General features: G+C 40.5%; 1 protein-coding gene across 2 annotated transcripts in view; it reads left to right on the top strand.

The window, feature by feature from the left end:
• ATP10D (ATPase phospholipid transporting 10D (putative)) overlaps positions 1-13,980 on the top strand; it is a 148,430-nt gene that overhangs the window by 81,589 nt on the left and 52,861 nt on the right. For both annotated transcript variants that reach the window (XM_077477534.1, XM_077477535.1), the window contains 6 exons: positions 1,675-1,760; positions 5,090-5,202; positions 6,271-6,402; positions 9,181-9,308; positions 10,632-10,884; positions 13,225-13,460. In XM_077477534.1, coding sequence (XP_077333660.1) covers positions 1,675-1,760; positions 5,090-5,202; positions 6,271-6,402; positions 9,181-9,308; positions 10,632-10,884; positions 13,225-13,460 — 948 coding nt within the window. The remainder of the gene's footprint in view (positions 1-1,674; positions 1,761-5,089; positions 5,203-6,270; positions 6,403-9,180; positions 9,309-10,631; positions 10,885-13,224; positions 13,461-13,980) is intronic.

The raw sequence follows: 13,980 nt of genomic DNA, 5'->3' as shown, positions 1-13,980 counted from the left end.
CTTACTTAGCTAGCAGCACTTTACCGTTTGTTTATAGCAGCGTTTTTCGGTCGCTAGCAGGCGCCCACAAAGTGTCGCTGCGGAAGCGCTTTGCAGGCGCTTTGCAGGCGCTTCGCCAGTGCTGCCCATTTATTTCCATGGCGGTGTACACACCACTCTAAAGACGCTGCTACCTTTTTTTTTTTCGGTCCTGCAAGCGCAGCCACCCCCCCCAGCGTGTGAAGGCTTGAGAGACGCTTTTCAGGAGCTAACATTTTTTTTACGCTAAAACGCCTGAAAAGTGCCTTCAGTGTGAAAGGGTTTCTATAGAGCAGTCTAACTAATCTGTAATCTGCAACAAGGACACAGCAAGTGCAGACCAGTTTGATTCTTGATTCTTTTGGAGCAATTCAAGGAAACTGGTTAAAATCAAAAAGTCAAAGATCACTCAATTTCCATAAAACTGAATTTCAGCGGCAACCAGCTACAAAATGAACACTTGCCCCACCCTGAAATGAGGAAGAGAAGGATCCGCAGCAGTGGCGTCACTAGGGGTGGCTTTTGCGGCTATAGCCCTGAGTCTCTGCAGGGGTCCCCAGGGGAGGGGAGGCTCTCTGGGGACCCTCATGAACGTGGGGGGCTCTCTGGGGACCCTCATGAACGTGGGGGGCTCTCTGGGGACCCTGATGCAAGGGGGAGGCTCTCTGGAGACCCTGATGCAAGGGGGAGGCTCTCTGGGGACCTTGATGTAAGTGGGGGGGCTCTCTGGGTAGATATATACACACACACACGCGCGCACACACACACACACACACACACACACACACACACACACACACACACACACACACACACACACACACGTATATTACTGTATATAAATATGTATGCCCGCCCAAGCAACGCCCCTGATCAGCAGTATACTGTTGGTCTTCACTCTGATCTCTCCTCCTGTAGCGCAGCTTCGGGTGTTAAATTGACAGCATTTTTTTTTTTTTTTTTTTTTACAGCAGAGCCTGACTGGCCTGCAATGCTTTTCCTCTGTCAGTGTGATTACACTTCTGTGCATGGAATTATAGGGAGATTGTCTCCATATATCTTTACATCTACATTTGGTAATTTTAATAACTTCAGTGAGGGAAAAAAAAAAAAATATATATATATAATCTCATGCGATAATAACTCCAGAGAGTCCCTATAACTTGCTTTTTTTTCTTCTTGGCTTGATGTGTCACCAGGCCGATAAAATATTCCAATGTTTATTTGAATTGGATAGTGACTGTGATTTAGGTCATTCCTTGAGTTTTCTAAAGGAACACTATCAGGTTTTCTGCATTCTAAGGCTACAAAAGGCTTACAGGGTGGGTATTTTTAAGAATGCCTCTCATACAGGTGAATTGGGTTCTCAGCACAGGCTTCTTTGTTGCACTACAGCTATACCTGCATGAAAAACCACATCCCCTGGGCCGTATGACATTTCCTGTGGGCATTTTAGGGCTACATTTCAAGTCGGACAGGAATTTGTCTTTACCATCCACCTAAAGCTAAAAGAAATATGTTTTGGTTGTAGGTATAATTGATCAGAATCGCATGCCCTTTATGTTTACATAAACCAAATGTACAGTAAGAAAAAAAAATGCTATTTTTAAATTGAAAAAAATAACCGAACATTCTTTATTTTTTTTTGTTTTTAAGGATTTTGAGTTTGAGCCTGAAACGTTTTCAAGCAGAATACAGTGTGAAATGCCCAATAGTGACATTGGCAGATTAAAGGGATTCCTGTAAGTACTGGTACTGTATAGATTATTTACTGTGTAAAAAAAAAAAGCCATATTTAAAGTGATGCTAAAGGTGACAAAAATAACAAACATGTCATTCTTGCCTGCTTTGTGCAGTGGTTTTCCATAAAACAGCCCCGAGCCTCCTCTTCATGGGTCCCCCGCTGGTGCTTCGGGCTCTTCCCCCCTGCTTAATGCCCCCATAGCAAGTCGCTTGCTGTGGGGCACCTGTGCGTTCTTGCTCTCGAGCCTTCCTTTGTGCATCTATAGACACACACACAACTGGGCCCAGAACCTGATTGGCTGTGATTGACAGCAGCCAATGTACCTCACTGCAGTATCTGAGCCAATGAAGAGGTAGAGAGTCAGGAGAGCAGCCGCTCACGCACATCGCTGGATCAAAATCGGGCTCAGGTAAGTATTAGATGGCGTGGAGGGGGGGGGGGGACTGCACACAGATTATTTTTATTTTTTTTAACTTCATTGGATAGAATACCTTCAGCCTTTAGAACCACTTTAATTTGTATGCTGCATAAATAATCTATAGTGTATTTAGATGTCCATTTATGAAACCGAGATAAGGGTCTATGACTATTGGGGCTTATCTCCATTGTTCAGCAGTTTATGTAGCCGTGAAATAAAAGTTAGAGGAGCTCCATGCTTCTTCAGAAAAAATACTTTTAATATTAGGACACTTGCTTGTCCAGGAAACCAGCAGTGTCTACTCCCGCAGATTTTTCAATCGGCTATCTGGTATTGCCGCCACCATCTTCACTGAGGGAAATCGTCAGTGAAGCGCGCTGCGCTCTGTATAAATGGGTTGGCTGCGGCGGAAGAAAGAGGGGTTGAACTTCCGGCTGTCAAAATCAGGTATCCGCCCCCCCCCCACCTTCCTCCCAAAAGGAGGGGTGACAAGTGGAGCTTCCCCTTTTTGGTGGAGCTCCGCTTTAATAAAAGGCCTAGTGGAGATGGACTATTAATGGTAAAAGTGTTTGTTTATATCAAGACATTTCTATGACATCTGCATCAGAGTGTGTTTTCATAGCCATAAATACACTTGGCTACAAGTGTCCAAGAAGTGCGTTGATTTAAAAGCACAATTATTCATGCATGGTCTCTTTCCAAAAAGTTGTTACCTTTTTAATTATATTTTTTAACTGTTGTTTTTCCATCTTTAATATTTTAATTTTCTTTGTGGCATATTCTCAGCTATACAGTTCCCCATAAATGTGTAATTTATAAATTATGGGCTGTTGGCATAGACCATAGGAAATGTCTCTGGATAGAAAATGGATTACAGGGGTGCGTACAAAAGGTGATGATGAATAACCTGTACTCAAACTGGTCTGTGGGGTTCCCCAAGGCTCTGTCCTGGGACCAATTCTGTTTAATTTATTCATAAATGATATAGAGATTGGCATAAATAGCTCAATCTCAATGTTTGCTGATGATACATAGCTTAGCAACAACTTCACATCAAGATTTCAGATCTCAATAAAATGGTACGCAACTACATGGCAAAAAAGGTTTAATGCTGAAAATGTCATGCACTTTGAGGCTAAAAACATATATACAGAAGTTCCTTGCTAGGGGGGACAACCTCTGTGTGGAGGAATCCACAATGGAGTCCTAATAGATCACAGGCTCAGCAATGATATGCAATGCCAAGCTGCAGCAAGCAAAGCTAACAGAATATTTGCTTGCATAAAAAATTGAATTTTCTTCAGAGATAAAACTATAATTCTACCACTTTACAAAACTCTAGTTTGGCCACATCTGGAGTTTGCCATCCAGTTCTGGTCCTCAATCCTCAGGAAGGATGTGCCGAAGATTCCAGAGAAAGTCAACAAAGCTAATAAGGGGTCTGGAGGACCTCAGGAGGAGGACTACAAGCATGAAAGTATTAAAATCTTCTCCCTTGAGAGAAGATATGAGGGTGATATACAAATACCTCAACAGTGACTCTAGCATAAGGAAAAAGCGATTCAGTTTCAGGGAGCTTACAGAGAAATGCGGCCACTTAATGAAATTGGAGGTGGTTCAACCTTAAACGGCCTAGGGGGTTCTTTACTGTAAGAGCAGTAAGAACACAGAACTCCCTGCCAGAAATGGTGGTGTCAGCAGGAAGTGTCAATAATTAAAAAAAAAAACTTTTAGATGGGCATCTTAGCAACTGTAATATACATGGATAAGGCAAATGGTAATGACACACAGACACATACCCACACAGGTTTAACTGGATGTACTGGTGTCTTCAACCTTACCAACTATATAACTATTATCTCGCAAGATGTCACATTCACACAATGTCATTCCTGTCTAGCACCCTTGCATAATTTTTTAGATATAGACACACCCCTCCCCCTCTTCTACCTCTCCTGTCTTTCTGATACAAGGAACATCCCTGTATATTTGCCAGCCAATCATGTGAGCTGTCAAACTCAAGTTTCAGTTATTCGCACAAAGTCTAATGCCCTGTACACGCGGTCGGAAGTTCAGACGGAAAAGGTCCGATCGGATTATATTGTCAGAAAATCAGATCGTGCGTGGGCTCTATCAGACTTTTTCTGTTGGAAATTCCGGCAGAAATATTTTTAGAGCTTGATTTAAAATTTTCTGACAAAAAAATCCGATCAGACTTTTTCCGATCGTTTGTAGAGCATTCCGACAGACAAAGTGCCACGCATGTTCAGATTAAATAATTAGACCAAAGCTACTGGCTACTAGCCTCTGCGTAGTCCCGTTGTACACAATGAATGTCCCCAAGTTCCGAACAATCGCATTTTCCGACAACTTTGTCCGACCGTGTGTATGCAACACAAGTTTCGGCCAAAATCCGTCGGAAAAAATCTGACGGATTTTGTTGTCCGAATGTCCAACCGTGTGTACAAGGTATAAGTCCTCCTTGTGTAATAGCAGCTCCAGTTCCTCCATTTTGATGGCTAAGCTCCTAGCATGGTATACCCTGAATATGGGCGTAATGTAACCTGGTACGAAAAGGTGAACTTATCCTTTTAAAGCATATCTAGCTTTAAAAACAAAAATGTATTATATTGCAACATATTAGGCCTTCATGTGGTGGTTTTGTTGGCTATTTTTTTTGTCTCACAAGACTTCAGGCAGGATTTTATTTTATTTTTTTACTTATCAGCATATATGATAAACGATTGATGGTATAATAAACAGACCAAAAGGAATGAAAGGTTCATTGTTTAGGTTTGCATACCCTTCAAAAATAGTAAATGTACTTTAAATTATGTTGTGTGTGTGTGTGTGTTGTTTGTTTTTGTTTTTTTATTATTTTTTTTTTGTTTTGTTTTTTCCCCTGATAGTGAAAGGTCATATCCAGACAAGGAAAAAATTGGACTGAATAAAGAAAATGTGTTACTGAGAGGATGCGTTGTGAGGAATACAGAAGCTGTCATTGGTATTGTGGTATATGCAGGTTAGCACCCTTACACATTTTCTTGTTTTGACAATTTTATGTGTGGCATGTGGGCATGTTTCTTTTAGGGTCCATGGGTAGCAGCTGGCATTCCATGTAGGGTATATTGCTGGGAAAATAAAAGCCAGCGTTCATAGTGAATGGCCTATACAGATTAACATCATGTCTTGTATCCTTCCTTCCAGCATACCCACTCTGTACTTGTGTATAGTACACTGTCTACATGGTTACGTGCTGAATTTTACGTTTACTAAAAGTGGAAAGTGCAAAATCTGATGCTGTTCTGCATGGTAGCCAATCGCCTTCTAATTTCAGCTTGTTCAATTAAGCTTTGACCAAAAAAATCCTGGAAGCTGATTGATTTCTATGCAGAACTGAACCAGATTTTTACCCTCCGGTCTTAATAAATTAACCCCAATGACTTCTGCTCAACAGATTACACGTGTTGACAAAATTGAAAGCTTTGGAGGGAATATGCAGATAAATATTTTTGTGTGTGGGGTGTTTTTTTTTTTTTTTTTTTTTTTTTTTTTTTTCTGTGCCGTGTAATATTGGTTGACCAAAAATGGTTGCAATGGTTGATCAGAATTAGTGATGAGCTTGGGGTTGATTTTTGTCTGAATCTAGAAGTTGCTGGTTCAGTAAACTTCCCCTGCCCCACAGCTGACATACAAAAAGAGGTGGGATGCTTGTCACAGCATTCACTTAATTTGGGCATATGGCCATATGAGATCAATGTCATTGGCCATAATAGGTCAATGATGTCATGAGCATACCTATCCCCTTGTATGAATGCAGCTGCAGTGCAGGGAATCGCCTGCCCACAGCTCATTGGCCCATCAATAACTGCTAACATCTGGATTTAAACTGAACCCAAGCTCATCCCTACTCCGGAGAAGCCGAGCTAAGCGACACTGTTGAATAATTTTGAACTGAGGTATATACAGTAAAGGGAGAGTGTATGAGTATTGGTATTTTTGGGTTCTCTGTGAAATTTGCAAACCTTGGACGAGTTTTGACTTGAGTAAGGTGCATGAAAGTAAGCAATTTTTTGTTGTTTTGTATAAGGACATGAGACTAAAACAATGCTAAATAACAGCGGACCAAGATACAAGCGCAGTAGACTGGAGAGACGGCTTAACTCGGATATAATGTGGTGTGTTCTCCTTTTATTGACAATGTGCCTGGTTGGAGCAATTGGTGAGTTTAAACCGATAGAACAGAATTATGAAATCTTCAGAAATGATTTTAACATCAATTTATAGCTGAACTTCAGGATAAGCCAGTAGTGTATTTAGGTTTTGTGCTGCCCTAGGCCTGACTAAACTTGTGTACCCCCTAATTTAAACATGACCCACCCCTTCCTGTCAAGGCCAAACCCCTTACTGTTTAAGACCTGCCCTGAAATTTTCGAGTGGGGACACTAGTTCTGAGGGCCTGGGGGGCAATGGATTCCCTTAATTTGCATATATTTTACTTCCTGTTTGGCTATGGGCCAGGAACTGAAGGGCTATCTCTGCTATGGGACAGGGATGATTAAAAAAAAAACCCCTTGACAGGGGCTATAACAATCCCTTACTCTTTCCAAAAAAAAAAAGCATTGCCTATAGTTCCAATTTAAGCACACATTTCTGATAATTTTATGGAGAGGACTAAGGTATAACCATGCCAATGGTGCAGCAGAAAAAAATAGCACAATGAGGAAGGTTTGTGGTCCAGCATGATGAGAGTCAAAATTTGAAGCGGCGCCACCCCCCACAGTGGTGGAATGCTGGCTGCCCCCATACCGGAAGCAGTGTGGCCGATTTTATGGGGGCGCTAGACTCATTTGCCTCACAGCCCAGTCTGCCCCATAAGACTGGCGCTACACTAACACTACACTAGCAAGCCGTCGGGGACTTCATTGTTTAAACACAAGCGGAAAGTGTATTCTTAAATAAATCTTGGTGTGAGTGTATTTCTTCCAGATCTGTGCAGTAATCCAGTGTGAGACTTTACCTCTGTGCAGGAGCTTTCTGTAATACAGACCTCTCACTGCTGCGCTCTCATCTTGTGCAAGGTGACTGGTCTTGTCTCTGCCCCTTTTGTAGCTTTCTGCAGGCAACCTGCCCCACAGCTCTGCTCTCTGCACAGGCTATTTGTAGCAGTCACAATATCACTGTTATTTTTACAAGGTAACATTTGCATTTGCAAGGGCGACAAAAATGGATTCATATCCTTTGTGGTTTATGAGGAATACAGTTAAACGTATATTTTTGTAATAAGCACATTCCATATTGTAATCAGGTAGAAATGCAAGGCGTGTCTGTTCTCATTTCCTTTCCTATAAAACCTGATTGTGATTACCTCAACTGCCACAGAGATGAGCTGATAAAATAAGGAATGTCTTTCTATACTCTACAAGGTTTAACATGTTTTTAATCGCAGAAAAATGTGTTAATAGTGACCCCCTTCCCTTTCCTATTTATCACACATAGTCAGAGCAAAGTGTTACCATTATTATCCAGTTTGTTTGCTTAGTGGAACGGACAAAGCGAAAAAGAGCCCAGCTAGTCTAGTCTGTCCCATTGAAAGAATGTTAATTAATATTTAAAGTTGAACTCCAGGCAGATATGGTAAAATCAGCATTTAATTCAGTTATGTATTCAATAAGAAGTCACTAACGGGGGACTGGTTTCACGGCATTGTACATTGCTTTCAGTTTTCTATCTGAAGACATTTACAGGAAGGGAGAACAGGGAGGATTACCTCCTCTGTTTTTTCATATGTGCTGCTCCTTTATTAGGGATTTTATTTATTGGGGGATTTAATATTAATATTCCACAGATAGTGTAGTACATATAACCATAACACGGGTATGTTCACTATTTCGCTGCTCCTTTATTGTCCAATCACAACCTGTGAGGGTCTCTGTATTGATTAGCTGCAGAGGAAAGAAAATGGATGTCACCAGCTTAGCTATACTTTATGGCAGAGGTACCTGGATCACAAGCGTGGCCAAACAGAACTGGCTGATGTTAGTTCTGTTTCTGTAGTTTAGTAATAAACAAAAAAGATACTAACTATAGGTAGACTGCATTGCACCCCTGGTACATTTTGTTTAAAATGGGTTATACTGTTGAAATGCAAATTATCACATACATTTGCAAATAGTTTGGGGTCTTATCTGATATCTGTTCCTATTTGAACCCTTTTTTTAACACTAATCAAGCAGAAACATGCTGAAAGGAGGGGGGAGAGCAGAGTAAACAGAGACATGGCCTAATAATGCTGGTGCTACTCTTTCCCTTTTCAGTCAGCAGGCTGGGGTTGGCGAAGGTTACACCACCATATTTCAGGTGTTTGCCTGGAGTTCAGCATTAAATACTGTATTGAAATATATTTTACTCCTTCTTTTCTTCCTCACCAGTTCACTCATCTACCATAGTCTTAGCCCTTGTACACACGGCCGGACATTCCGATGGACAATGTCCGATAGGACCGTGTTGTCGGATAATCCGGCGGTGTGTGGGCTCCATCGGACTGTTTCCGTCAGAGTATCCGACGGACCAAGTTTTCCAGCTGGGCTGTAAAATTTTCCGACAACATGATCCGATCGGACTTTGTCCGATCATGTGTAGAGAATTCCGATCGGACAAAGTGCCACGCATGCTCAGATCAAATTCCTAGACCAAAGCTATTGGCTACTAGCCTGAACGTAGTCCCGTCCTAACGAATTAACGTCATCACATTAAGTACGATCGTATTTTCTGACAACTTTGTCCGACTGTGTGTATGCAACAGTTTCGGACAAAATCCGTCGGACAAAATCCGACGGATTTGGTTGTCGGAATGTCCGACCGTGTGTACAAGAGGCTTAGGACATACTGTTGAGGTCATAATGTTATTTATATTGGGCAGGTAGAATTTATAGTTCAGGTGCATGTTATCATTTTTCTCAAACATTCTTATTTGACACTCTTTATTTCCAAATTAAAGGGCATGGGCTCTGGCTGATGCGTTTTCATGAACCTCCAATTTTCAGCGTTCCCGAACCGAGCGGCGAGCACACCCCTCCAGCATTGGCTGCCTTTTACATGTTTTGGACAATGATAATCCTCCTACAGGTACATTTTTATGATAGTGAATATACAGTATAGGTTTTTCAGCTGCATATACAATTTATGGAGCTGAAACAATGGGGTTGATTTACTAAAGGCAAATCCACTTTACACTACGAGTGCCCTGCAAGTGCATTTTGGAAGTGTAGTCACTGTAGATCTGAGGAGGAGCTCTGAAATGAGGGGAAGCTCTGTTGATTTTATCATCCAATCATGTACAAGCAAAAATGCTGTTTTTTTTTTTGTTTTTTTGTTTTTTTTCCTTGCATGTCCCCCTCAGATCTACAGTGACTTTACTTCCAAGTGCACTTAAAGTGCAATGTGGATTTGCCTTTAGTAAATAAACCCCAATGTCTTCCTTGTACACAGTGAAACATTTTCAGGGCCAGATATGCTAAATACCTACCTCCTGTAATGCTGGGAGTATCAGATAATGACTGCCATTATGAGTTGTATTCAAGCCAAAATGTTGGCCTTCTGGTAACCTGCTTCTGCCCAGGGGCTGTTTACAACCACACAATAATATAGTGCTTTTTGAAATGACTTTTACTACTGCTCCCTAATCATCCACAATTGTCCCAATTCAGGTGCTCCTAATGCTTAAAGGCTCTAATTGGTTCACGGTCTTCTTGTAATATGTGTGATAGTCTTATTTTTTATTTCATGGCATGAAATTGGCACTTTTTGGGCTCCATGCACATTGGGCATTTAGCCCTGGTGCATGGGGCTCTGGCACTTAGATTTTTGGCATCGGGCACAGTTGCTTGTATCAGATAACACATAGCCCTAAGGCCTTTGTTCATACAGGGCATACATAAGTGTACCCTCATGGAGTGCCATGTTTACCCGCACATGGATGCACAGAACACCAACGCTGGTAAACAAAGCCCTCCATGGGGGTACCCTTATATAAGCTCAGTGTGAACAAGACCTAAAACATGGTCACTCCAAAATGAGATTGTCTTTTGCAATTTAAAGATTTCATTTATTTTTTTCGTGTTTTTTTATTTATTTATTTTTTGTACAGTACAAATGAAAGTGGTGTTCACAGCAACCAATTTCAGATTTCAGCCCTGCTAGACAGCTGAAATCCAATTGCACTTGGCCACAACCCACACTCAATCTTCATAAACCATTCACAGATTCTAATGGGGGAATGACTGTTAGTGATTTGATGCAGGGAGTTTAGATTTTGTGTTTTGTATCTGTTTGTACACATTTGTTGTTTTTACCATGTGGCCAAAACATTAGGGTTTTATTAGTACTTCAGTTTGATGTGTTTGATGTGTTTTTTTTTTTTTATTGTTAAACTATTTTGCTTATGTTTAGGTGTTGATTCCAATCTCCCTCTACGTTTCCATTGAGATTGTTAAACTGGGGCAAATGTATTTCATTCAGAACGACCAAGATTTCTACTGTGAAAAGTCTGATTCTTTGATTGAGTGCAGGGCGCTGAACATTTCGGAGGACCTGGGCCAAGTGCAGTACATTTTCTCAGACAAAACTGGCACTCTTACAGAGAACAAGATGGTATTCCGTAGATGCAGCATTGCGGGTGTGGAATATTCCCATGAAGCCAATGGTACATCTTTATTGACTATACCTATACCTTAGTGCTCATTGTGAAAATTGAAGCAATATAATATGGTGTCTTGTAGGGATTTAGTAGCACTAAATGAAGAGACACGTTATTCGACACACCCAAATGTGTCAGATGGCAGCGGTGCTTCTGGCTCTGTATGAAAAGTCACCCATTGCTCATCATGTAAAATTTAGGCTTAATTTTTATAGGGCTGTTCTGAACTATTTTTTTTTTTTTTTTTTTAGACAAGCAAAAAATGCTGTAACACGTGAGATATATTTTTAGTGCATTTTTAACCACTTCGTACCCAGGCAATTTCTGTCCCTTCGCTCCTACATGTAAAAATTGACTCCTTTTTTTTTATTTTTTTTTATTAGAAAATTACTTGCATACCCCAAACATATTATATATATATATATATATATATATATATATATATATATATATATATATATATATATATATATATATATATATATATATATACATTTTTATTTTAGCAGAGACCCTATAGAAAAAAAATGGTGGATGTTGCAACTTTGTATGTGACAGTATTTGCACAGCAGTTTTTCAAACTATTTGTTTTTTTGGAAAAAAAACACTTTTTCATGAATTTAAACGAAAACAAAATATTAACGTTGGCCCAATTTTTTTGTATAATGTAAAAGATGATATGCCAAGTAAATAGCTACCTGATGTGTCAGGGTTTAAAATTGCGTCTGCCCGTGGAATGGCGGCAAACTACAGTGCTTAAAATTCTCCATAGCCGACACTTTAAACGCCTTTTACCAGTTTAGATTTGCACATGTCTGGTGCTAAAGTGATTGCTCTTGCTCTCACATTCACAACAATACCTCACGTGTGGTGTGATCACATTTACTTATGCATGTGGGAGTAACGTATGTGTTCGCATTTGCATGTAAACACAGTGAGTCAGGGGCGCTTTTATTTTTTGTACTAACTTTATTGCCATTGCAAGGAATTAACAGCATCCCTTGTGACTGCATGGGCCATGATGGGTCCACTTTATGGAGAAAAATCTCTCCTCTGGCCCCCCATGCAGCTGATCAGACAGAGATCGGTCCGATCGGTTGCTTTCCTGGCTGCTGGTGGCCAGGTAAACAAAGGTGCGGAACCGGAAGTGACTAACTACTCATCATACCCGGTTTTCAGGGTTACAGAGAGAGGGGAACGATGTCAGTTCCTCTTTCTCCATACAGGGCAGCCATCGCCGCCAGCCATATGGTTCCCAGCTTCTGTGATGGGACCAGAGAGCCCTGGAGAGGCGGGAGGGGGGGCCCCCTTTACACTACTCACAGAAGTGATTGAGTGGCTAATTAGCCCCTCAGATCATTTCTGCCTGAAAGAGAATGTTCAACTGAAAAGCATGACACAGGGAGGATGCATGTAGGTCCTGACATTATCCCGGTATAACCACTGAAACCCGAGGACGTACCTTAGGTGGGAAGTGTTTTAATGCGCTGTTGTCACTGCACACTGAAATTTTTATATATATATATATATATATATATATATATATATATATATCAACACATGTCACACAGATGTGAAGCACCATTTTAAAGCTTTTATGTCTTTCCAGTTTGGCAAGTGGCATTCTGGGTATCTACTGTACCCATCACTACTTCAGCCACACAGAAGCCTGTGGGGAAAATAATGTCCAAGCTACATTCCTGCATGCTATTGTAGGCTTTTTATTGTTAAAGGGTTTATGATTTTATTATGCACAAAGGTCACTATGCTCTGCTCTTTTTGTCTTCATGTTTTATGTGTTTTTACAATGCTTTTGTGTTTTGAAGTCATTAAAGATATTGTAGATGATCATCTTGGGAAAAAAAAATAATTTTAATTCAAAACTCAATTTAAATTAGAAATGAAAGACAATACACCTATGTGTGGGTGTATAGAATATAAATACATTTTATATATATAATTACATTTTTTCTTTATGATCACAAATTCTCTGTTGCATAGGAGCTTGGGGAAGTAAAGCAACAGCACACTGATCTTCCCAGTGAATGGTTGTGCGGGGTGGTTGAGTTGTCAGGACAAGTCTGATCATTGGAAGAGAGCAGGCGGAGTTCCCAGCATAGCTAGAGAACTGACCACGGTGTGTTAGCCTGCTTAGTGTGGTCAGTTTTTAATAATAAAGCAGAGGGACTGACAGGAACCCCACGGATTTCACATTAAGGAAGCAATACAAAGAGAACAGGATGCTTTTTTCATACAAATACATGGTACAGCAGGGCACATATCAAGAATATGAAATTCTGGGGCTACATACTCTTTAAGTTTATAGTGTTGCCTTTGCTTTTAAAGCCAAGCGACTGAAGTCCTATGAAGAGCCTGATCTGCACTGTGAAGAATCTGTGGATCCATTCTCCTCCAGAAGTGCAGCTCTCAAGTGCAAGAGTCAAAGCCCCAAATCAGTGAGGAGCATGCCAAGCAACAAGTCCCTAAACAAGTTGTCTGCAAGTGGTTTAGAACTGAGAGGAGAAGGTGATGGGACTGGTTCTCTGCCGCAACCAAGACATTTTGCATTCAGCAGCCCTATGGTTTGTACTTAGCAATATAGTTGTATAGCCTTGTGATGCTTTTTGTAAATCTGTACATTTTTACATTTTTATCATCTTTATTGCAATAAAGTTTTCTTAGCACAATAAATGACAAACTCAACTCTTCCTCCCTTCCCTCACTCAACAATAAAAAAAAATGTTACAATACTTTTGCATTCATACAGAGGGTGAGGAGAGACAAATACAACTGTTTTTAAATATTTGCATCCTCACTTTGGAACACATTATGCAAGTCAAAGTTTGGTATTTAAGCAACCACCTGATTATAGAGCTGCTGTATCAGCACCTATCCATTGAGATATTAATTGATCACCAATACATTCCTGCAATATACTTATTAATTATAAGTAATTATAAGGGGTGGGAATGCTTCTCATCAAAGCTGAATTATTACACAGATATAGGACCAGGGTCCTACCAATTGATGGAGAAGGCTAATCAGATATTGCCTATTTAGTTAAGACCGGTAGAGAGACAGCATTTGTTACTCCTAGCAGAA

Source organism: Lithobates pipiens, unplaced genomic scaffold (assembly GCF_037356315.1).
Source record: "Lithobates pipiens isolate NorthernLeopardFrog02 unplaced genomic scaffold, aLitPip1_a1.2 Scaffold_13, whole genome shotgun sequence".
Classification (NCBI taxonomy): Eukaryota; Metazoa; Chordata; class Amphibia; order Anura; family Ranidae; genus Lithobates; species Lithobates pipiens.
Note: the sequence above shows the minus strand (reverse complement) of the source record. Positions and strands in the feature narration are given on the sequence as shown.